At 34.5% G+C, this 26165-nt stretch overlaps 1 protein-coding gene across 1 annotated transcript in view; it reads right to left on the bottom strand.

Moving 5' to 3' along the window:
* Positions 1-25142, bottom strand: part of LOC113515357 (serine protease filzig) — a 49492-nt gene extending 24350 nt beyond the window's left edge. Inside the window, exon 1 of the mRNA XM_026899530.3 lies at positions 24982-25142. Coding sequence (XP_026755331.2) covers positions 24982-25111 — 130 coding nt within the window. The 5' untranslated portion in view covers positions 25112-25142. The remainder of the gene's footprint in view (positions 1-24981) is intronic.
* Positions 25143-26165: the final 1023 nt, after the last annotated feature.

Raw genomic sequence — 26165 nt, 5'->3', positions numbered from 1 at the left:
GAGAGACTTAGCTGTATGACAAACCTTTTTAAATATTTTCGAATAAGATTTTACATGTTCATGAAATAAGGGATCGGATATATAGCTTCGTTTTTCGTAAAGTTCGTAAAGATTAGCCCTAGACTTATAAATACCAAACGTGGCCCAGTCACAAAACTTTGATTTTACACTAGTTGAAAATGTTTTTGTTTTAAATTCACTGCTAGCTTCATGTTCAATTAAATTAAAAATATGTTCACATACAATGTCCGGGTCATATTGAGGTACTATGACACTAGATATTTTATGTTCAATTTTATTTTTAAAACGTGCCAAATTCTTTTGTGTTATTTGTCTGCATGTAATTGTTTGAGTCCCTTTGGATCCCTTAGTTTCAATTATAACTTTTTGTCCGTAATGATCAGATCCAAGACAGTCGAAATTCATTTTCACCTTTACTTCACAATTACAAAAAACATTATCTATACAAGTGGCAGAATTTCCTGCGACCCTAGTGGGTTCTAAAAAAAGATTGTGCAAATTAAATGATTTAAATAAGTTAATCAATCTTAAGCTTATTGAGCATTCCGATAATAAATCAACATTAAAATCGCCACATACAAATAATGTTTTATTCCTCCGTGCGACTCGTCTCAATGCTTCCTCCATAGCCAGTTCAAAAGAATCAAAACAAGCCGATGGCGTACGATAAACGCAAATTATTATACAAGTAACTAATTCTACGCAAGATAGTTCAATTGTTTGCTCAATAGAAATATTTACAATGTCTTGACGGTTTTTATATTCTACATCATTTTTTAAAATAATAATTGACCCGCCATGAATGGCATTGTTTCTAGCAAAAAAACTAGCTATATTATAATGTTCAAAAGGACAAATTATTTCATATTGTTTAAGCCAATGTTCTGTCAGACATAACACCTGTACATTGTTAGATTCTAAGAAAAGACTTAATTCTAATTCTTTGCTGGAGAAGCCACGAATATTTTGATGAATAATGACCATATCCTGTGGCTTAACCAATGTCGTAGATGTTAGTTTAAATTAACACATGTCACATTATTAGTATAATTACTAATATTACTAATTAAACCCGTTATACTACTTATAATGGGATCATAAATGTTATACGCTAGTAAACTAGCAATAGTCTTTTTTTGTTTTTTAAGAAGATAAAAATTACCTCCCGTCATATAATAATTTGTAACAAATTTGTTACTTTCAAAATAAAATATATCATTACAATGATATGTCATCGAATAAATTAAATTATTTATACTATAAATGAACTTATTCTGTTCATTAGTCAGGGATTGAGAGTAGGGAAATGCGCATAATAATATTTTACCTATACCAAGCTCCACTATATTATATAATGATTTTATTAAATTAACTATATCAGATTTACGCATATGCAAACAATTCCCTAACGCTATTACTAGGGTCGTGTGAATATCATATTTTTCATTTACTATATTTTTTATAATCTTATATATACCTGATCCCGGAAAACAATTATTTATTACTTGTTGCGAGAGGCAGTTCGATAATAAACTACCTAAATCCTTGCCAAATTCATCTGAATAAACAATTGTTCTCCTGATGGTTTCATGTACAGTGCTGCATTTATTTACTTTTGTACTGTTTCGTGTGGGTAAACATGAAACGTCTGGTTCCGTGACGGATGAGATATCAATGTTCAACTGATTATGGTGGGACGGTTGGATATAGTTATCAGACTCTGGTGAATTACAGTGACATCTATCCGTAAGAGAAACAAACCGCTCCATGTTGTAGTTACCCAATTTTATTAAATTATCCAACTGATCAGAATATTCATGTATTTCATTCTCAGCTGATTCGTATTTCAAAGATAAATTGGACAACGAGTTCTCTAATAGTTTAATTTTTTGTGATAATTCATCTATTTCTAAATCTTTGTTATATATTTTTTCTTTACAATTATTTAATTCTATTGATAAGTCAATTTTTTGCTTCCTAGTAATAATTGATTTTAAACACTTTTTATGACTTTTCACTAAATTTTCTGATTTTCGAATAAATTTATTTAATTTTACATATTTTTTTAACTTCTTACTACTATTAATAGGTACTTTATTAGGACTATAGGAGCTTGGTGTATTTGTCAAATCTATGGTCACAAGGGGCAGAGCAGATGTTTGATCACTAGTAGTATTTAACATTTCTGTATACAGATCCATGGTCTCGTTATAACTACTCAACCGCCTGTGATCCAACAAAGATTTATTTTGTGATTGAACTTCCTCAAGGTGCCGCTCTAGATGAGTGATTTTCTGCAATGCTGACTCATATGTGTCTCTGCACAGATCATATTTATTTACAATTTCTTGAAGTTTTTCTTTTTCGATATGTAGAACTTCAAAGTCTGTACTGATCTTCACTAGGTCATTCTTCAGAGCCACATATTTATCAGACATCAACTTAATTTCAATCTCACTTTCATCTCGTTCCTGTAATAAGGCTTTATTTAATTCATTGGATTTTTTTAACTCTAAGAGTGTCACCTTGAGCTTAGCATCAAGATCACATGCTCTGCGGGACATCATTTTTAATTATTATGTTAAATATCTACGAAACAAGACAACAATGAATATTATTCAATAGAAGAAATACAGTGTTGAAAGTGCGCTATTTCCCTTCAATAAAATAATACAATAAATAATTTAATAATAAATAAATAAATATTGTTAGTAAAAACTTTAAATACCAATACTGTTACAAAAAAAAAAAAAATAATTAATCTTATATATTACCACTACAGTAAATATGTCTTAATTTGTCATATGATATCTAGCAATGGCTATGGATTACTAATATTGTATTGTTATTTAATAAAATACATAAGTTTAGTTTCGCACAGCTATTTGGAATATATTATCAATATGATAATAAATAAATTTTATGAGCTGTAATTATTGCAATAATATTTTATGTTAGTGGGTAGTTTTTTTTTTTTTTTTTCCTCTCAACAACAACAACCGATCTTCACTATCGAATATTTGACTTTAATATTATTGTTTATTTGTAAATGGATATAGTAATAGTGAAGTGTAATAACTGTATTTAATTATTAAAGGAGTCAATAGAAATCCAAGACTTCTATTGTAAATTACCAATACTTTGACAGTTGGCGGTCCCACAAATTTTGTAACGTAGATTTTTGTCACAAAGAAATCACAGATTTACACACCAACAACAATCGACGTTACTTATGACCAAAACTCACTGATTATATACACTAGTATCGTTATTTCGCAAGTAATAAATTAAAAACAATAAATAAATAAGAGCCAACTGACAAAGACTGTTATCGGCAGTGTTGCCAGAGAGAAAAAAGACAACTAAAGACTAACTATTAACTACTATAAGACTACTATAACTATTAAAACACAACTAAAGACTAACTGCGGTAGCCAACACGCCTGTCAAGCGTGGCAACTACTGGCAAAACTCCCCTTGTGGGGAAGGCCTATGTCCAACAGTGGACAGTTAACGGTTGATATAATATTAAATTTGATATCAATTGCAGAACGATATCTTCACACGTTCCTGAGAAACAAGGTCTCGTTTCATAGACGTATAACAAAGGTCTTCCATTTTCTCTTTTTAGAGGTACGGAACCCTAAAAAAATTGCACACGTTAAATTTATACGGGAAATGTCATTAAGCACATAATTAAATGAGTGAGGTGTATCATAATAAGTTTCTTTGTGCCACCTGTGAACAACATCATTCTCACCAACAGTTCATCACCAACAAACAATGACCTTTTGTATGTATTTATTACGTGTGAATAGTGAAAATGAGTAGGCGACGCGCCCTTGCGCGCATTTTCTTTCATACCACTGTGTGTGTGGCTTTCACAAACGACTACAAGTGATTTTTTGATGTCTTTCTACAAATTTAATTTTTAATTTAATTGAATAGCTCTGAACAGCGCCATCTAGTTCCAGATGCTAGACAATAAGATTTGTTTTAATGGATGACGATGGAATGGTAATCCCGTCCGCGCTATCGGTATACGCTATGGAGGCCCCAGTGATAGGTGAAGATGAAAGGTCAATTAGCCCATCGTGCTGAATTTCACGAGAATTAACCACGATAGTTTCTAGGGGGATACGCGTGGACATTGACCCAATAGGGCAGTTAGACCCCATTACTAACAATCCCTTCCCCCAGACAATAAGATTGATAGTCAATTAAATAAATTAGTGACTTCTAAAAGAAAGCGGTTGTGTATTTGTTTTTGTGGTAATATTAAATTACTTTTGCGCTAATTGGAAACTGAGGGCCTACCATGAAATGTTTTCCGAAATTTCGGAGCCAAACGAAATACATATTTGATGTTAAAATTACATAATACATGCCGTTTGGAAATATTAAAAATGTTAAAATATTGTTCCCTTGGACTTTTTTGATAGGATGTATGACGAACGAAATGTTCAACTCCATTTATTGGTCCGATTTTGGTATAAACAAAAACACGAAATTGAGTCCGAAATTTCGGAATTTCATTTCATGGTAGACCCGCTGATTACGACAATTCTTGTTGTAATCGTTGGTGTTTACTCTCGTGTCTTGTAGACATGCGATATTTAAGTATTTATGTGTGCGTTTGCCTGTATGTGTACAAGTGCGCGCGCGCACGCGTTTGTGTGTGTGTGTGTGTGTGCGAGTTTGTGTGTAGGTGTGTGTACACATTTGATTTTATACATTGTAATAATACGCTTATCAATGTAAGGTATCTATGATACATATCGCCGTTCTTTGGTGTGTTTTGACACTCAATATTTAAGAGGATGTTTTTTCTTCTTGTGAAGCCCAATGTACTTGTTACACTAGACAGGTGTTTTGTCTGTCGTTTAATCTCTATAAATCTAAAGTGATACGTTTCAAGTAACCTTAAGATCTTGAACGTATTCAGTGACCTACATTTCAAAAGGTCATCTCACAACAGTTGTGTTAAAAAATATTGATAAATTATTAAGTGGATATTAGGCGTGGAACTCTCATTATTAGAATATTATTTACTAGCTATATCCCGCGGCATTGCCCGTTCGAATCTTTACTCAATATTAAAAATGTGAAAGTCAGTTTGGTTATTGCCTCATTGTAACTTAATGGTTTAATCAATCACTATGAAATTTAGTATATTACATACTATATGAGACGGGGAAAGATATAGGCTGTTTTTTATCCCAGTCTGTAAACATATTCCGGTCATGCAGTCGATTGCTTGGGTACCTATGTCCCATTCGTGTTTCAACCGTGAAGCAGTTGTGTTTGCATGGCTGTGTTTCGGTTTGAAGGATTGGATATGACAGTGAATTTATAGGGTACAGAGGAATAACACCTGAATCCTCAGGAATGGCAACGCATGGGGGGCATCACAACTGCTTCATGGTAGAAACACGAATGGGAACGAGGTGTCCAAGCAAACGATTTGACAAATCGACTATGGTAAATGCAGTGGTATATTGTGAAAGTTTAACACATTTAATATAAAGGTATTTTATTTAATTTTATTAAAACAGGCTTTATTTTAATTATTTATATTTGCTAGTGGCCGTCCAGTGGTAAAAATTCGACTGTAATATACATATATTGTAATAAATGAATTTATTATGGTTACGTTTGACATTCAGTAAGACTATAGACAAATAATATTAACAGACAAACAATATTAATATATTCTCAATTCGACCACAGACTTTAACTATAAACAAAAGAGTATATATGCGTGTGTGTGTCGAATACATGGTAGTGTGTACGAGGTCTGTCCGGAAAGTTCGTATAAAAGTGTTCTGGAATGCGAGAAAGAGGAGTGGGGAGGCCAGGTAAGCGCAGGACCCCTTCCTTATGTCCCTAACAATGCTTCAGTTCTGGTCTGACCGCCGTGCGGTGCGAACTGGCTTGTCACGCCATCTGTGAAGTTACCTCTTAACGAAACCCCGTCGGCATGGAGCCCGCTTCCGTTGAAGAGCAGCGCGTCGTAATCAAGTTTCTCTCGAAACTCGGCAAGAATGGCCGTGAAATTTTTGCCGATCTCAGAACAGTTTATGGGGATGATGCTGTGAAGGAACCAACCGTCCACAAGTGGCTAAAAAGATTCAGAGAGGGCCGAGAAAGAGTTCGATGTTCGGGGGATTGTCCATCAAGAATTCGTCCCTCCAGGCCAGACAGTTGATGGAAAATTCTACGTCGATGTGCTCAGACGCCTCAAAGCTCGTGTGGCACGAGTTCGTCCAGAATTGGCGCGAGAGGGGCGTTGGATTCTTCACCACGACAATGCCCCTGCCCACACCTCTCTTGTTGTCCGTGAGTTTTTGAGTAAAAATTCCATTACGGTGACCGAACACCCCCTATTCGCCGGATTTGGCCCCGTGTGACTTCTTCTTGTTCCCAAAACCAAATTGGTACTTCGGGGGCGGCATTTGGGGGACATAAATGAGATAAAAAAAGCTACGACGGGGCAGCTGAGAAACCTACAACCAGAGGACTTTCAAGGAGCCTTCTCACAGTGGAAACGGCGTTGGCACAAGTGCATTATGTCACAGGGGGAGTACTTTGAAGGGGATAAAATTGATTTACCTGAATAATTGTAAAATAAAATTTTTAAAAACTTTTATACGTACTTTCCGGACAAACCTCGTATAATTGTTTTTATTGATTTCATGTATTTTTAAAAAAAAATATTAGCATTCTGTACTCCTTCTCTATATAAACTATAAGTGTGCGAAATTTCATACTCCTCCGTCCGCGCAATTTTCGCAAAAAGGAATACAAAGTTTTTGCTTCGCGTATTAATATATAGATTCATTAGAACTACTCTAAAAGCGTCCAGTTTAACTATTTTACATAACGGACATAATATTTGACTGTCATTTTATTCACTTCTCAAAACCGCAGTTTACTTAATGGCCACGTTTTCACATGTTTACCGTAGAAAGTTGGTAAGAAGTTAACTTTAACCTGATCTGCAGATAATTTTAAACTGGTTTCAAAAGTTTGGTAAGTGCACACTTTAGTTTTTTCTTTGATAACCGGCTATCGCGGCAGTTTTGTTTGCTTGTAAACTTTTACACGCAGTTATTTTTAAAAGCTTTTATTTAATTTGCAATATATGTTATTAATCGACAATGTGGTCCCGGCATAGAATAGGCCACCACTTCCTTTCCTGTGAGTGTCGTAAGAGGCGATTTAGGAACCTAATGGTCGAGGAATGGGCAGGAGTGTCCCTTTTAAAACATTACCAAAGCCTAACTACGCCTGCCCAGCGTGGCAACTATTGGTAAAACCCCCCCTTATGGGGGAGGCCTATGTCCAGCAGTGGACAGTTAATGGCTGATATAACAACGACATGTGTTATTAATGCTTTTGTACATATGATCGTCGCCAATCTGAAAGTATATCGTTTTAAATAAAAAAAAAAAAAAGAATTTTCCAAATCGTTTCACAACTGACGGAGTTGTGAAGTAGTTATGTCCAGTAGCGTCCACTGCTGGATATAAGCCTACCCCATAAGGGGAGTTTTGCTAGTAGTTGCCATGCTTGGCAGGCAAATTGGCAACCGCAGTAATGTTATTAGAGATGTTTTAAAAGGAATGTTTCTGTTCTTCCTTGCCCCCCCCCCCTCCCCCATTAGTCATTTATTCAAAAAACAATGTACATTGTGTCTGAAATAAGGGATAAACATACAAAAATCATTAACACAAAATCATCGTTTACGACACCCAGGGGTAAGAAGGGGTGGCTCATTCTATGCCAGGACCACATGGCATATGAGGTAGCAAACAATAAAAATGTACCACCGAATGTAATATCGTTTGAAGTATTTGGTTTAAAAAAATACCATAAAAAATACCATTAAATATACTCAGATAACAAGACCGTAAAACACCGTACCGAGAACCCCTCTTTTTTAAGTCGGCTAAGAAAAAAAAAGATCAAACGATTCGTAACGAGAGTGACATGTTTTATACGCAAACAGATTTCCGCGAATCAAGTTAAATAGTTAAATTAACTAGACCGTCACGGGTCGCAGTAACTCACTCAACAGCGAAAGTTTTGAAAGAGAAAATCTTGACGCAGCATTTGCGTAAGACGGTGTGATAGCATTGAAATATCCTTACTAATATTATAAATGTGAAAGTTTGTTTGTTTGTTACCTTATAGCGCCTTAACGGCTTAGGGCGGATTCGATCAAACGAGAATAAAATTTATTCTTAGATTAAAGTGCTAGTTGTTCGAGTATAAATTAATTTTACGTTTTACCATTTACAATTCTAAGATTAACGATCTTATTCGGGAATAGCTACTATACCACTATCTTGCGCGGTATAACAGAGATATTCCAAGAATAGTAAAATAAAATGGCGTCCCAGGACCACATGATCTAAGATTCATAAGCTGTCAAATGCGTGTGGTGATTTCTATACGTAGTACAATTAAGTACTGGTAATCTCGGTTTGGTTTCACTTTCGTATTAAATAAATAAAATGTTATATATAAAATATTATAGTGGGCCTCCACTAAACTTAACAGTAACTCTCTCCGATTGTAGCCAATTTTTTTTTATACAACTTAGAGTGGCAAACAAGCTGACAGTCCACCTGATGGAAAGTGGTAACCGTCGCCTATAAACATGAGCAGTACCATGGACATAATAGGGTATATTGTTTCGCCCATGATACCCCCCATGCGTTGCCATTCCTGAAGACTCAGGTGTTATTCCTCTGTACCCAGTAAATTCACGCCATATCCCATTCTTCAAACCGAAACACAGCCATGCAAACACAACTGCTTCACGGCAGAAACACGAATGGGACAGAGGTACCCAAGCAATCGACTTTTGTACAAAGTCTCCCTCTGGTACTCAATTTGGACTATGTTTCCGTTTATCTTTAGCCATTTTCTTGCAAAATAAGTAGAAAAAGCAGATATGACACAACAATAACTAACAAAATGCAACAAATGTAAATATACCACGTGGTTGTCAGTTGTCATTAACAAAATGCATGCATTTTCTTTTCATTCGCTACAATACAACAAAAGTAAGTTGATATAACATAAGCTTATATGTATGTATATTTTTATAATCTCTATTGTATGTGTTGTAATTTTTTTCACCGCATAATAAAATTTCTGTTTAGCCAAAGGTTGACTGCGAGAGAATGCTATATAGTATTAAGTCCGCCTTTTGTACCAGACATTTTTTTTGTAATGTGGTTAATAAAGCATAAAATAAATAAATAAGCTTTTATGTCATCTCCCTGTAGGACAACGTTAATTTGTCGGGTATCATTTTCGGTCACCGTTCACTTTATTAGTCACGAATAGTTATTCCAAGTATAGTTATACGTTAGATTGCATGGAAAAATTACTTTTAATTTATTCGAGATTAAGATCATGGAATAGACTATCGGCGGTATATTTATTCATGTATAAACTAAAGTTTGGTCGAATCCGTCCTTAACCAATCACTAAGACTTCTATAATCACTATTCAAAGGTTGCCTGGAAGAGATCGCTCTTAGCGATAAGGCCGCCCATTGTTTTCTCACTGTGATTATTTCTTGTAATTGTTTATATCTATAATAAGTTTACTATTGTAATCTTATGGAGGAAACAATAAAGAGTATCTATCTATCTATGACTTCTATTCTATAGTTTTCTTTCAGCTACTCAAAGGTTGACTGTAAGAAATCGGAACATCGGACAGGAAGGCATTTTTATAGGAAAGCATTGCAGTTAATTGAATAGCAAAAGTCTATGTGAAGCAATCATTTATTGAATTTGAAAACTATACCTATTTTAAATATCTCAAAATAATTATATTATTGTTTATCTGTTAATTAGCATGCTGTGTTTCCTTTAAAATGATTGTAAACTATTTATAAATAGGTAGTAATCTTAATATTAGATCTTATTAGTGTAACAATTGCTGGGAGACCAAATAAAGATAAAATAAAATCCTGGATGAGCGTATTGGAAGACTGTAAGGCTCACCCAGTGGATGTAACAAATAAATAAATAAATAAAATAAAAACATAATACAATACACCCGGGTTGCTTGCTTTCGGTTACATTTTGTTTATACCACTGAATAGGCAAACAAGCATGTGGCCCACCTGATGGTAGCTGACCCTAGCTGAAACCTCTTTATACTATTTTTTAAGAACCCATATGCCGTGATCTTCAGGAAAACACTCGACAGGGAGCTCATTCCATGACTTGAGCGTTCGTAATTGGAAGCATTTCTGAAACCGCTCTATACGCGACCATCCAGGTTCTAAGTTATGGGTGTGAGAAAATATTTTCTATTCAATTCACAATAATAAGTTCTATATCACTGAGGTGGCAAATAAGCATACGGCCCACCTGATGATAAGCGGTTACCGTAGCCTATGAACGCCGGCAATACCAGAGGTATTACGCGCGCGTTGCCGACCCCGAAGAAACCTCTTTACCCTTCCTTTAAAGAACCCCATGATGTAGTCTCTTAGGAAAATCTCGGCTCATTCCATAACCTGAGTGTTTGTGGGAGAAAACATCTATGAAACCGCGTTGTATGGTAAACAAGTATGTTTGAATGGTTACTATATCTAACTAGCTGACCCCGCGAACTTCGTGCCGCCTAACAGTCGATTCTTTAATTTCTTAGTTTTTTTTAAATACTTATTCTGATAAAAAAAGAAAAAAAAAGTTAATAAGTCAACAATTACAATATGTCGAAAAATTAAAATTATAAAACACGCTGTGTAACGTCACTCGGTTGTTTTGCCTTTCAGAAACCTCTCCACTAACACTTGGAACTTTATGGTATGGTATTAAAGCTCAAATTGCCTTGTAAGTATTATTACTAATCGTTTGTATGGGAGTATAGAAAAGTGTTGTTTTTAGACTCTTTTAGGCATATTTTTAAATTTTTCTCTCTGGAAGAACCATTCTCGTATTTCAAGGAATATTCTAAAAAAAAGAATTAGCGAAATCGGTTCAGCTGTTCTCGAGATTTGCGCTTAGCGACACATTCAGCGATTCGTTTTTATATTATAGATATATATTTAATAAATAAATAAATTAACAAAAAATAGTATTATTTATTTATTTAGCTCTTTATTGCACCAGAAACATAAAAATAAAGAATGACGTATAAACAATTCAAATTAAATACAGTGAAATAAAGTACAAATCAAAATATATACATAAAGGTACAAAAAACGGTCTTATCGCTAGGGCAGTCTCTTACAGACGAATACGAAAAGTGTATGTCCTTCTTCAAGTTCTAATCTATCCCAAAATTCATAAAAATTGTCAAAAAGATAACATACAAACAAGCAGACAACATTGCTTTGCTTTAATATGAGTGTTTTTTTTTTAATATTTAAAGTCTTAGGACTTTTTTAACATACTCAATCCGTACGTAGTCAGACTACGCCGCGGTAGAAAGTAAGTTACATAGGTCAACGAAAGTGAAACCGCGTTAGTGTGAGCGCGGCAGCAACCGCCGCCTACCATTGTGCGTCCAGGTGTACAGCAGGTAATTACTCTGCATGGAATTCGTGATGACCTTCGACACTCATACAATACGTGTATTAAGTTTTTCTTTTGAAAAAAAAAACATTTTATCTTATCTTAATAATGTAATAAAATTTTAAGTACATGACGTCAGTACATGGGAGGTATTTAAGAAAAAAATAATACGAGGAAGGGAGAAGGGAGAAGGAGGAAGGGAAAAAATAATAAGCGTAAAAATTATTGCACCAAATTTGATGAGATTCTCATTGCTGTGTTCCTGAAGGTTTATTTATAACTAGCTTTTACCTGCTATTTTTTTTTATTCTTTATTGCATAATAAAACTTTGTACAAATGGCGAGCTTAATGCCATATGGTATTCTCTACCAGCTAACCATTAGGTAAAAACAGAAAGCGTATGAAGGGTAGATGTGGTGAAAAATATATGACATAATGACAGCAACATACTGAAATAATTATACATAATATTAGGAGTACAAATAAGTTTCCGCCGTTTTTTAACACAAATTAAATATTTATTATAGAAGAACGGTAATATAGATTTATATAAAATATTGCCCATCACTTGCAACCACTTTTTCCCATCTCTCAGGCAGCATTCGAATTCCACGTCTGAAGAACTCCTTGTCTTTTGAGGCTATCCACGAATCAACCCAATTTTTGGTATCCTCATAAGATGTAAACCGCTGCGTCGTCAGAGCATGTGCCATGGACCGAAACAGGTGATAATCGGACGGTGCAATGTCTGGTGAATACGGCGGGTGGGGTAACACTTCCCAATCAAGTATACTTTTTTACGGGAGCCGCAACATGTGGACGAGCATTGTCATGCAGAAGAATAATTTTTTCGTGTCTAGAATAGTATTGAGGGCGTTTTTCTTTCAGAGCTCGGCTCAATCTCATCAATTGTGTTCGATAGAGGGCTCCAGTAATTGTTTCGCTCGGATTAAGCAACTCATAATACACTACACCTAGCTGATCCCACCAAATACACAGCATAAGTTTTTTCCGTGAATATTCGGTTTTGCTGTTGATGTTGACGCGTGGCCAGGTAATCCCCATGATTTTTTTCTTTTTGGATTGTCATAATGTATCCACTTCTCATCACCAGTTACGATACGATGTAAAAAACCCTTTTTTTTATGTCTAGCTAGCAGCATTTCACTTAAGCATAATCGGCGTTCAATATCTCTCGGCTTTAATTCGTACGGAACCCAATTTCCTTGTTTATGAATCATTCCTAATGATTTTAAACGATGTGAGACTGCTTGCTGAGTGACTTCTAATGTTAGAGCAAGTTCTTTTTGTGTTTGAGATGAATCCTCCTCCAATAATTCCTCCAATTCTGCATCCTCGTAAATTTTTGGCCTTCCACTGCGATCTTTGTCTTCTACGTCGAAATCACCGTTTTTAAACTTTTGAAACCACTCTCGACACGTTCTCTCACTCAAAGCACCCTCACCATATGCTTCTACGAGCAATTGATGCGCCTTAGCAGCAGATTTCTTTAAATTAAAGAAGTAAATTAATATTTCCCGCAAATGACGCTTATTTGGCTCAAATTTTGACATTTTCAAGTTATAAAAATTATATTTTACCAATATCAAATCAATAATATTAATAGGTTATGTTGGTCTTGAATGTCGAAACTATTTTTTAAGCCGGTTATCATCTGCGAAAGCTAACCGAAACTCCGTGCCGCGCCATCCACAATAAAACGGCGGAAACTTATTTGTACTCCTAATAATACATAAGAAATACACATATAACACATAAATACTACTTATATTAATAATAAATCAAATAGTTATACTAATTTTGTACGCGTAGACTTTAAAAGTAGGAAAATAAATTAAATAAACTACTTCTAGATAATGTATCCATAATTGAACTTGAAATTTTATCTACTAATTATATTATGGAATGCAATTAGAAATAAATAAATATAAAAAATACAACGAATGTAAAGTTCTATCTTCAAGAATACAACAATTAAAACTGAATCCAATTTGGCGCAATAGTTTTTGCGAGATATCAAAACAAAGATACAGAAAGATAGAAATTCCAAAGATTATTATTATAAGAAGAATGTGGAAGAAGCGAAATAGGTTTGTTTGAATCGAAACATTTGGCGTTCCATTGTTTCTGCCTATCCTAATGGGAGACAGGCGTGACAGATATGTATTTATGTATGTATTATTATAAAATTTACTCAAATTACTCCCATAAAGAGCGCTCATGTCAATTTTTCTCAAATACCTCCCATGTACAGACATCTGGTTACAATTTCATCATTTTAATAAAATTAAATAATGTAAAATAATATAAAATATTTTTATATTAGTATATTAAAATATGTTTATATTAGTCTAATTATATGTTTATATTATATGAACATATCAATGCCAGAGGCGAGACTTTGTACAAAAGTCGATTGCTTGGGTACCTCTGTCCCATTCGTGTTTCTACCGTGAAACAGTTGTGTTTGCATGGTTGTGTTTCGGTTTGAAGAGCGGGATATAGCGTGAATTTACAGGGTACAGAGGAATAACACCTGAGTCCTCAGGCAACGCATGGGGGGTATTATGGGCGAAACAGTATACTCTGTTATGTCCATGGTACTGCTCATGTCTATAGGCGACGGTTACCACTTTCCATCACGTGGGCCGTCAGCTTGTTTGCCATTCTAAGTTGTGTAAAAAAAAAATCAAGTATTGCTTTATTTATTCCCTCTAATAAACAATGCACCGCCTACTTATTTCCCTGTTCGCCCAATGGTTGACTGGTAGAGAACACCGTCCGGTGTTAAGTTCGCCAAATGTATATAAAATTTTACTGTGCATTAAAGTTTAAATAAATATAAATAAAAGTCTAGCAAATTAGTAATGTTGCTATTCATATTTATTATCATATATTGTCACCCACGTCAGTTACGTTAACCTGACTCAGAGAGATAACAACGGAATTCAGATAAACGGACGGTGTTTTACGACTTGTGTAGAAATATGTAGATTAGTGTATTGAGAGCGCTAGAATGGTATGAAACATTTTGTTTCCCACTTGTTTTTGCATGATGCAATGCGATTTCAGCCATCACCTGTCCATTGCTTAACATAGGCCTCTCCCATATGCTGTCATAATAAACGGTCCTGAGACACCTTCATCTACTGATTCCCTGCAATGTATTTGAGGTCGTCACTCCATTATATATATATATATATATATATATATATATATATATATATATATATGAAAGAAAGAAAAAAGAAAACATTTATTGACATCAAAAAAAATGTTACATAAATTATGAATATATATATATATATATATATATATATATATATATATATATATATATAGCCGTCATTCTTTTAATATATATAATATCGAATGTTATGCAGAGCAGTTATTGGGGTACATTTTTAATACTGTTTTATGTAATATTGATTTTATTAATGTATTAATTCATAATCTGTTGCCTTGCTATAAATAAATAAATATTTATACTTGTCTTTGCATGTAGTTTATGTTTATCTCTGTCATACCTAAGGCTTGGTGTAATCCAGGGCTTTAAACATCTTGTTTCACTAGATTTAACATTTTATTATGTAATATATACTGTATATTATTTTTAGCATTATATATATATATCTATTATTATATTAGAAAGCGGCTTATCAAAACCTATATCTAGAGTATAGCTCTGTATGGATGTGACACGTGGACATTAACTCAGAAGGAAATGGATAAACTTAGAGCCTTTGAAATGTGGTGCTGGAGAAGGATGGAGAAAATTAGCTGGAGGGATCGAATTAGCAATGAGGAGGTCCTACTTAGGGTTAAGGAAAAAAGACAAATTATTAGAACTATTGAGGACAAGAGGGAAAAATGTTGGGACACTTGATACGACACGACGAATTTATGAACATACATTATAATAGAAGGTAAGATAGAAGGAAGAAGGGAGAGAGGGAGACCGAGACATAGTTACATCAGGCAGATCAAGGAAGGAGTTGGTGTCGTGTCGTATCAAGAGGTGAAGAGACTCGCTGAAAATTGTAGTGAGTGGCAAGAGCTCCACCAACAAGAGCGCAGCTCTTAAATAGGATAGATAGATATATCTAGATATATAGCTATTATATATATATATATATATATATATATATATATATATATATATATATATATATATATATATATATATATATATATATATATATATGTATGTATATAAAATGTACTGCTGTCCACTACTACTTCCTATACCACTGTGTCAGGTTGACTGGGAGAGATCTCTTTTAGAGATAAGTTCACCTTTGCTTATGTTATTATTATTATTATATGTTTTGATTGCAATAAAGAATATATAATTAAATATTTCGCTAAATTTGATCTCAATCAACGCTTTAACGGCCGCATTGCTACGGTAACGGGGACCGGTTGCCAAAACACTTGTCCGGGACTGACCCGGTTCGGTTGGACGTAGTAAGACTGCAAATTAGGGTTGGCAACTTCGTGTAACTTCAATAAATCCTTACGAATATTATACATGTGAGAAAGTGAATTTGTTACCACTTGGCACGTTAATGGCTTAATTAATTATTATAAAATTGGATTGGGTTTTTTTTTTATTTTTCATCAATATTCATATTTTCAAAGATGGCTATTGACATATCTTATCGAAGAATGTTATTGAATGACCAAAATTTTACTTCGCTAGCATAGCGTGAATTTACTGGGTACAGAGGAATAACACCTGAGTCCCCGTGAATGGCAACGCATGGGAGGTATCATGGGCGAAACAATATACTCTGTTATATCCATGATACTGCTCATGTCTACAGGCGACGGTTACCACTTTCCATCAGGTGCAGTCAGATTGTTTGTCATTCTAAGTTGCGAAAAAAAAGAGCAATTCATAAATATGATTTTTTAAAAGGGTGAAAACAAACTCCGCTTGCGTTATTGGCTACGCTGACGGAGTACCAGTGACAGATGATAGGTGAGGATGAAAGCAGGCCAGTTGGCTCATCGCGAAGAATTCAACGATAAATTAGTCACGATAGTTTCCAGAGGGAACCGCGTGTAGGTCGACCTGATAGGTCTACTGATATTGCTAGTATAAATATGAATTAGAGATACTTGAAAGTTGTTTTCAATTGTTTTTGAAAAGTGACAAATTATTCCGACTTTGTCACAGTTCGACTGCTCTTAATCGCTGACACCATATCTATGATAGATGAGGTTTTATGTGAGTGTTTGGTTAGTTAGGCTTTGGTGATGTTTTAAAAGGGACGCTGCTGTCCATCCCTCGATTATTTAGTTCTCTTACTCTACTCTTACGATACCTACAGATAACGAAGAGATGGCCCATTCTATGCCGGGACCACATGACGAATGTACCTAATATGTAGTAATTAAAAGTGAAAAAAATTTCAAATATAAATTTGACAACCCTACTAATTTCGCCTGAGCTGTAATTCGTGGCAGTACAAAAACGCGGTCACAACATTTCGTATGCCAGGGTTGTACCCGGGACGTGATAATATTCAACAAGTAGCATTTGGATTAATTTCACTATTCAATTAATTTTTAATAGTTCCTACTAATATTATGACGTGAAAATATGTATTAAATATATATTTATTTAAACGGACGGTATTCTCTACTACGGGTGGTTTATTCTATGCTGGGACCGCCGTGTGGTCCTGACATAGAATTTATCGCCTCTTTCTTTCCCGTGGGTGTCGTAAGAGGCGACTAAGGGAGGTCTAAGGATTGGCCAGCAGTACATTCTTAAAATATCTCCAAAGCCTAACTGCGGTTGCCAAACCGCCTACCAAGCATGGCAACTGCTGGCAAAACTCCCCCAAATAGGAGGCTTATATTCAGCAGTGGACAGTTAGAGGCCGATATGACGATGATGATGATTCTCTGTTAGTCAACCATTGAGCAAACCGAGAAATAAGTAGGCAGTGCATTGTTGAATTGAAGAAATATAAAAGTAATATTTAATAATATATATATATATATATATATATATATATTATAAACATATAATTAGACTAATATAAACATACACATAATATGTTAAATATTTTTTTTTATACTACTTAGAATGGCAAACAAGCTGACGGCCCACCTAATGGAAAGTGGTAACCGTCGCCTATAGACATGAGCAGTACTATGGACATAACAGAGTATACGAGTACTGTTTCGCTCACGATACCCTCCATGCGTTGCCATTCCTGAGGACTCAGGTGTTATTCCTCTGTACCCAGTAAATTCACGCCATATCCCACCCTTCAAACCGAAACATAGCCATGTAAACAACTGCTTTACGGTTGAAACACGAACGGGACAGAGGTACCCAAGCAAACGATTTTTGTACAATACTTGCTTTTTTTTTCATGTAACTTAGAATGGCAAACAAGCTGACGGCCCACCTGATGGAAAGTGGTAACCGTCGCCTATAGACATGAGCAGTACTTAATTACTCTTAAACGGGTATGTATAAACTGTTACTAAGAAACACTTATTGAACAAAGCCTATTACACACTAAACGATTGCTTGAATGACAAATGTGCATAGTGTTAATCGATCATGCATGGGCTTTTAACGACCATGTAATTTTAGACATAGTACATTTAAATAAATACACATATTGTTAACAGAGATTTAAAAGAGTAATTGACCGCTAAGAGCTAACAAATAAATACTCAGGATTTATTAAAATAGCTAGTTGCATTCTGAGTTATCTTGCAGCTGTCACGTTCTAGACTAACACACTACTTTTTAGGTGTTGATATATACAGCAATATCTGTTTTTTTTTATACTTAAATGGCAAACAAGTGACGGCCCACCTGATGGAAAGTTTCATTACACATGAGCAGTACCATGGACATAACAGAGTGTACACCCATGATACCCCCTGCGTTGCCATTCCTGAGGACTCAGGTGTTATTACTCTGTACCCTGTAAATTCACGCCACATATCCCACCTTTTAAACCTAAACACAGCCATGAAAAAACACCTGATTTACGATTGAAACACGAATGGGATAGAGGTACTCAAGCAATCGACTTTTGTACAAAGTCTCCCTCTGGTATATTGTAGCTATAATATCTATATATTTGTTTAGTATAGGATATATTAAATATAGATTACTCAATATATAATATCGAAATAAAGACCTGATTGAAATAAATCGAGATATCCGACTAATACGAGAAATATCAATTTGATATTTTTCGTATTAGTTGAATGTCCAGAGGAACCCGATATATAGATACCGTTGCGTTACCGATATTATACATGCCTAATTCATAATAATACCGAGAAACGCTACAGGATACGTAGCACTAACTGTGAAAGTATGTGAAGTTGTTTGAATGTTTATTACTCAATTACACTTAAATAGTTCGACAGATTTGAATAAAATTTCTTATACAGACGATCCATATCACGGATTAAGATGTAATATACTTTTATAGGACGACCCCCCACTAGATGGAACGACCTCAAATATATTACAGGGAGTCAGTGGATGCAGGTAACTTTTGATCGTTCCTTATGGCAGTGTATGGGGTACAACAGTGGACAGATACCGCCTGGGAAAATGATACTTTTTATTATTTTTCTATACCGACTGGTTCCAGCATATAATGGGCAACCTCTATCTTTCTCGTAGGTTTTGTAAAAGGCGTATAAAGGAACTTAATGGTCGAGTGATGGGCAGCAGCGTTCCTCTTAAAATATTATCAAAACACAACTGTGGTTGCCAAACCCGCCTGCCAAGCGTAGCAACTACTGGCAATCGCAATATATTTTATTAATAATTTACTCGAACAATTCTGCGGTATATGCCTATATAATATTAGTGGAAAGCGTAAATCTAATATTACTGTTTACAATCTTAGCCGAATGTACATCATATTAGCGGACGGTGACGTAGATCGTTGATGTCTTTTATATGTACGTACAATTCGAACAATATATTTATAAAAAGTTTTTATTTTGTAATACCGTTACTAATATTATAAATGTGAAAGTGAATTTGTTTGTATGTTTGTTTGTTATCTCTTAGCTTTTTAATGGCTTAATCAATCATTATGAACATAGAACTTTTTATGCCGGTCAGTGAACATATTCCGGTCACGTGGTTTTATCCGGATTCATGAATCACGTCACGCAGACAGAGTTACAAGTATAAGTTAGTGTTGTAATATACTACAATCAGACAAAACTTGAGTTTGGTTCTGGGATTTCAAGCCTAAATTATTGATTTTTTTATTTCAAATTTGGATCATTTAAAAATAATTGTCACTCGTTCAGTGCTTCGGAGGGCTTTTAAAGTCATTGTCCAGTAAGCTATATATCCTCATCATCAACATCATCTTAGCTATTATTTGTCTACTGCTTAACATAGACCTCCTCCATAGACTGCCATAACCCATATGCAATACAAAGATATTCTAAAAACTATTGACACTAGAGGGCGATGCTCTCATTATACCATAATTACACATTAAAGTCATACCGCTGTGATACAGCATAGAAATCAGACCAGTATTAAGACAACAAGCGGATTATTAAAAGCAAACCTGAATGATAAAACTCTATTTTCAACCGACTTCAAAAAAAGAAGGTTCTCAATTCGGTTGAATTTTTTTATGTTTGTTACCTCATAACTCCGTCAAATTTAAACCGGTTTTGAAAAATATTTTTTAATCTGAAAGGATATACTTACAGATTGGTCTCATAGAAATTTTATCAAAATCGATTCAGTAGTTTAATTGTTAGATCAAAATAACTTGTTTTTTTTTTATTTTTTACAGAACTTAGAATGGCAAACAAGCTGACGGCCCACCTGATAGAAAGTGGTAACTGTCGCCTATAGACACGAGCAGTACCATGGACATAACAGAGTATATTGTTTTGCTCATAACATCCATTATGCGTTGGGTGTTACTCAGGTGTTATTCCTCTATACCCTGTAAATTCTCGTAGTACTATTGTCATATCATATTTAAAGTTAAAAACAACTTTATGGTATGACGCATAAAGTTCAAATTACAATACTACAATACGACAGTCTTCAACAAGATTCTAGGAAGATATTTGGAAAATAAATAGCCTGGAGTTATACTTCAATCCATAATGTCGGGTGAAAGCACTTTCAAGAAGTACGGTCAGCAAAGTAACCGAAATAATTTAAATTTTTATTTACTTAATTTAATTTTTTTAATTAATGAATGTTTATTAACAATAGAGGTATAAGTTAACATACCACATCATATTTAACTGTCTTTAACTGTCTAATGCTGAACATAAGCCTCCCCCTGGAGGGGGGGGGGTTGCCAGTAGTTGCCACGCTTGGTAATTAGATTGGCAGTTAGGCTTTGGAAAAAATTGGGAATTTCTATTTCTCAATTTTTTTAATGTACCATAAATCATATAAGTGTTTCTTAATAACACCAATCTATTATTTCTTAGTAGCGGTATCCCGCGACTTTACTCCTGAATCAATATATAAAGTATCCTATGTGCTAAGTTAGGTAGTAAGTTACCCACCCGTATACCAAAATTAGATTACGGGGATACAAAATTAGTCTATAACCTTCTCTATTCCATATAGTACGTTTGTACCAAATTTCATAGTGATTGGTTAAACTGTTGAGGCACTATAAGGTGACAAACAAACTCCCTATCACATTTATAACATTAGTAAAGAAATAAAGACATTTGATTTAAATATCTGTAAATTATTGATGCCCATTAATTCTTCTCTTTCCGCGTCTAGGGAAAGTAGATAGAGTTTTGTTTGAGAAATCAGTTCAGGGTACGATAGGACTGATATACCTAAAGAAGGTAAAAGCCCTTAATAGTAATAATAATAAAAAAAAATTATGTCTGTTTATTGTAAATAATGTATTATTATTTCTGTACAAATATTTTATGCATATTTCATAACATCAGTAACTATACGGTATGCCTTGTCTCGAACAATTACCGTAACCTACAGACCCAAAAAGTAAATAATGTTATTATTATCCTACCACTGTATTGATAGATATTTGTTACTCTTTTATGCAAAAACCACTAAACGGCTTCGATTAAAATTTGATACATGGATAGGTTACCTATTTACTAACTTAGCGTATAACACTATATAATTATTGACTGAATCAGTTATATAACAGTATATAACTGATTCACGTCAGCGAAGTCAATAATTTTAATAAATAATAGATCAATATAAATATCATAATAACTCCGTACCATGTAGTCTAAGCGAAGAAAGGGCCACCCCTTCCTTTCCCGTGGGTGTCGTAACTGAGGGAACTTAATGGTCGAAGGACGAACAGCAACGCTCTCTTAAAACATCGCCAAAGCCTATCTGCGGTTACCAACTTGCCTGCCAAATGTTACAACTACTGGCAAAACCCTCTTTTATTTGGAAGGCCTATATTTTTTTTGTTGGATTTTATTATATTTTTTTTTATTGTAATTTGTGTGCCGTAAGTAATATAAATAAATTATCTATCTATCTATCTATATATTTTTTTTACAACACAGGGGGCAAACGAGCATGCGGCTCACCTGGTGGTAAATTTAGCAGCGGACAGCTAACGGCTGATATAAAATCATAATAACTCAAAAAGGTCTCAATGCTGGGCGTAGTTCTCACGGTAGGAGAACATTAACCTAATATTATCAAACGGATTACACCTTGTATAATATTTTACATGGCTAATTACAGTAATAATGGTAATAATTTTGAAATTACCGCAATAATTCTAAAATAGAATGTATTTTACTTTTTTTTCTAACCATACCTTATGACTGAGGTTCTCAATCATAAAGGAATTGGGTCACGAGTGCCTTATATTAGCCGGCTGTGACGTAATAAATGATACGTAATTATATTTTTTTATTTGAGAAACGGGTTCAGGCGTTTCGGTTTTTTGTTTTTTTCTTTTTTTTTTTTTATAAGACCATAATGTTTTGCTTTTAAATTTTATTGTTTTATATTGTTTCGTAAGTTAGGAATGCTGATAATTAGATAAAGTATTCTGTGTGTTAAGCTGAAATTTATTAGAGTTTAATATATATATATATATATATTAAACTCTAATAAACCTAGAAAGTGTAAATGGCGGACATAACACCATATGGCGTTATGTGCCAGTCGACTATACACAGGAATAACAGAAAGTAGAAGAAGTTACCGTAAAGCAGTTGTGTTTGCATGGCTGTGTTTCGGTTTGGAGGGTGCGATATGGCAGTGAATTTACAGGGTACAGAGGAATAACACCTGAGTCCTCAGGAATGGCAACGCATTGGGAGTATCATGGGCGAAACAGTATACTCTGTTATGTCCATGGTACTGCTCATGTCTATAGGCGACGGTTACCACTTTCCATCAGGTGGACCGTCAGCTTGTTTGCCATTCTAAATTGCATAAAAATAGGGTAATTTAATGTAGACAAAACCAAAACACAAATGCTTCACGGTAGAAACACGAATGGGACAGAGGTGCCCAAGCAAACGACTTTTGTACAGTCTCCCACTGCTAAACTCGCTGACAATGTAGCTTTTTATAGGTGAAAGATTTTTTAAAATCTATTAAACGGTATTTGAGTTTTTCCATTACAAATAAATATACAAAAATCAAAACTTTTCCCTGAATAATATTAGTTCAGAAAACACCGTGCGAAGCCGGAGTGTATGACTAGTAAAGATAATAAGGCATATAACAATAGAATATTACCTCTAATTTTTTTTTTCAATTTCAAAAAGACATTCTCAACTGGGTTATATTTTGTTTTATGTTTTTTACTTCATAACTCCGTCAGTTGTAAATCGATTTGGAAATTTCTTTATCTTTTTTTTTATACCACTGAGGTGGCAAACAAGCATACGGCCCACTTGATGGTAAGCGGTTACCGTAGCCTATGAACACCTGCAATACCAGAGGTATTATGCGCGCGTATTGCCGACCCTAAAGAAACCTCTTTACCCCCCTTTTGAAGAACGCCATGCTGTAGTCTCTTGGGAAAACCTCGGCAGGGAGCTCATTCCACAACCTGAGTGTTCGTGGGAGGAAACATCTCTGAAACCGCGCAGTACGCGACCATTGAGGCTGTAGGACATGAAAGGATATCTGAAAGGATATACTTACAGATTCATCATCATCATCATCATATCAGCCTTTAACTGTCCACTGCTGAACATAAGCCTCCCCCTTGGGGGATTTTGCCAGTAGTTGCCACGCTTGGCAGGCGGATTGACAACCGTAGCCAGACTTTAGAGATGTTTTAAGACGGACGCTGCTGCCCATCCTTCTTAGTCGCCTCCTACGATATCCACGGGATAGAGAGGGGAGGCTTATTCTATGCCCAGACCATACGGCCGACTTACAGATTGGCCTCATAGAAATTTTATCAAAATCGGTTCAGTGGTTTAGTTTTTAGATCAAAATAACTGGTTTTGTCACAATTGAAGTCGAAGCATTTGGCGTTCCATTGTTTCTGCCTACCCTAATGGGAGACAGGCGTGACAGATGTATGTATGTATGTATGTGTGTAAAATCAGTTTTTTTTTTTGTGGGACACAATCTTTAATTATCACAATCAACTAGTGCTATCGTGATTTGTCGATAAACACGTGTAACACAATTGTGGTCGAAACTCGGCAGTGATCGACATTTTTGCAAACCGCAAACAATAAGAGCAAATATTTTTATATGTTACTAGTTATATATTTTTTGATAAGAATTTAAGAAATTAAACAAAATTGAACTCTTTGTTTGCACATCTTTGAGATTATGTTCATTTGTTAAATAAACATGTTTACAACAAACTCACAAGTAAAGCAAAATGTGAGAAAAAATAAATTTGTGTTGCCATAGAGCAACCTATAATTGTATCAAAGAATTGAATTTTAAAAGAAGAAGGTTCTCGATTCGGTTGTACTTTTTTTATGTTTGTTACCCCATAACTTCGTCAGAACAAATTTGGAAACAGATTTGGAAAATTATTTTTTTATTTGAAGAGATATATACTTACAGATTGATCAATCTGTATGCGATCGCATAGAAATTTTAATCTAATATAAAATTTTATCAGATATTAAGTTAGATCCTCATAAATACAGTTGTGAAAACTGCATCCAATTTGGTGCAGTAGTTTTTGTGTTAAACCGAAGCAAACACGTTGATAGAACGACAAACAATCTAACAGTTATTGTTTCTCCTAATGCTCTTATTTAAACCCCTCTTGTTAATTTTTATTAAATATTTCAAATGTACATATATCTATAATTTAATTCTATTATATGTTTATATATTATGTATGGTTTTTATCAAATAAAATAGAAAAATATTATCTATACTCTTACCTCTGTCATAGTCTTCACCTTTACATATCAAAGGAAAATTGTCCAATATCGATAACAACACAAACAATAACACCAGCTGTTTCACATCACTACGGATAATTCCAAATTTGAACCACACACGAACTGTCATCGTGAAGTTTGATTTGTGAACCCGAAGAAAAAAAAAAAAAAAGTTTGATTTCCCGCGTAAATTAAAAAAAAATGGAATAAGCTTCTTTAATAATTCACCTAAGATTTTAAAATTCGAATTTCGTTCACATTTTATTTTTTTAATGCATCTATTTTATTGCCGGCATCTGAACGGTTTTTTCTGCATTTTTTATTTTATTTTTTTTTTCTCTTATATTTTTTCAGTTATAATTCTATTAACAGCGAACCAAGACGTGCGTCCGGTGTCACACCGAAGAACCCACTAGCCGACTGACCAACTTAACACTGTAAAATAAGAAACATACATATTGCAGTTGAAAAGTTACTGTGAAAGAGTTCCATTTTACTTTCTCCGTGTCAACAAAAAAATCCCTACTTACCCTAATAATAAGGTTGAAAACGTATTTCTTTTATACTAAGTAAGAACTCGGTCATACTTAATAACGACTCGCTAAACAAGTGAACGGTGAAATGAGAAATTGTGAGAGACGGACGTATATCAGAACGAGATGGGTAGACATTTCTTTAATATTCCAACCAACCACATAAACTGCGAACCTTGCATTTCTTCTGATATATTTATTTTGTAAAGTTGTAGTATTAAAACCGTTGTATTTAATTCATTGCAATAACATGTCCTATGTACAAAATATAAAAAAAAAAACCTAAAAAGATTAAGTCTGAAAATAAATTTTCTTAATTTAGTTCGTTTAATTTAGGTAGTTAGCTTAGTTAGGAAAGGGATTGTTAGCAATGGAGTTTAACAGCCCCATTGTTAGCAATATACCTTATTAGGTCGACCTCCACGTGGTTTCCCCTGGAAACCATCGTGAACAATTCTTGTTGAATTCGTTACAATGGGCTAACTGACCTACTTCATCCTCACCTATCATCCTTCACTGGTGCCGGTCCTTCAATCCTGCCGGTGTATACCGATAGCGCGGGTGGGGTTACCATTCCATTATCATCCATTAAAAAAAAAGTGGTTATTATATAAAAAATATACTTTGTTCCAAAATATTGCGTGTACATTG

Source organism: Galleria mellonella, unplaced genomic scaffold (genome assembly GCF_026898425.1).
Source record: "Galleria mellonella isolate WM207_F2 unplaced genomic scaffold, CSIRO_AGI_GalMel_v1 utg424, whole genome shotgun sequence".
In the NCBI taxonomy this organism is placed as follows: Eukaryota; Metazoa; Arthropoda; class Insecta; order Lepidoptera; family Pyralidae; genus Galleria; species Galleria mellonella.
Note: the sequence above shows the minus strand (reverse complement) of the source record. Positions and strands in the feature narration are given on the sequence as shown.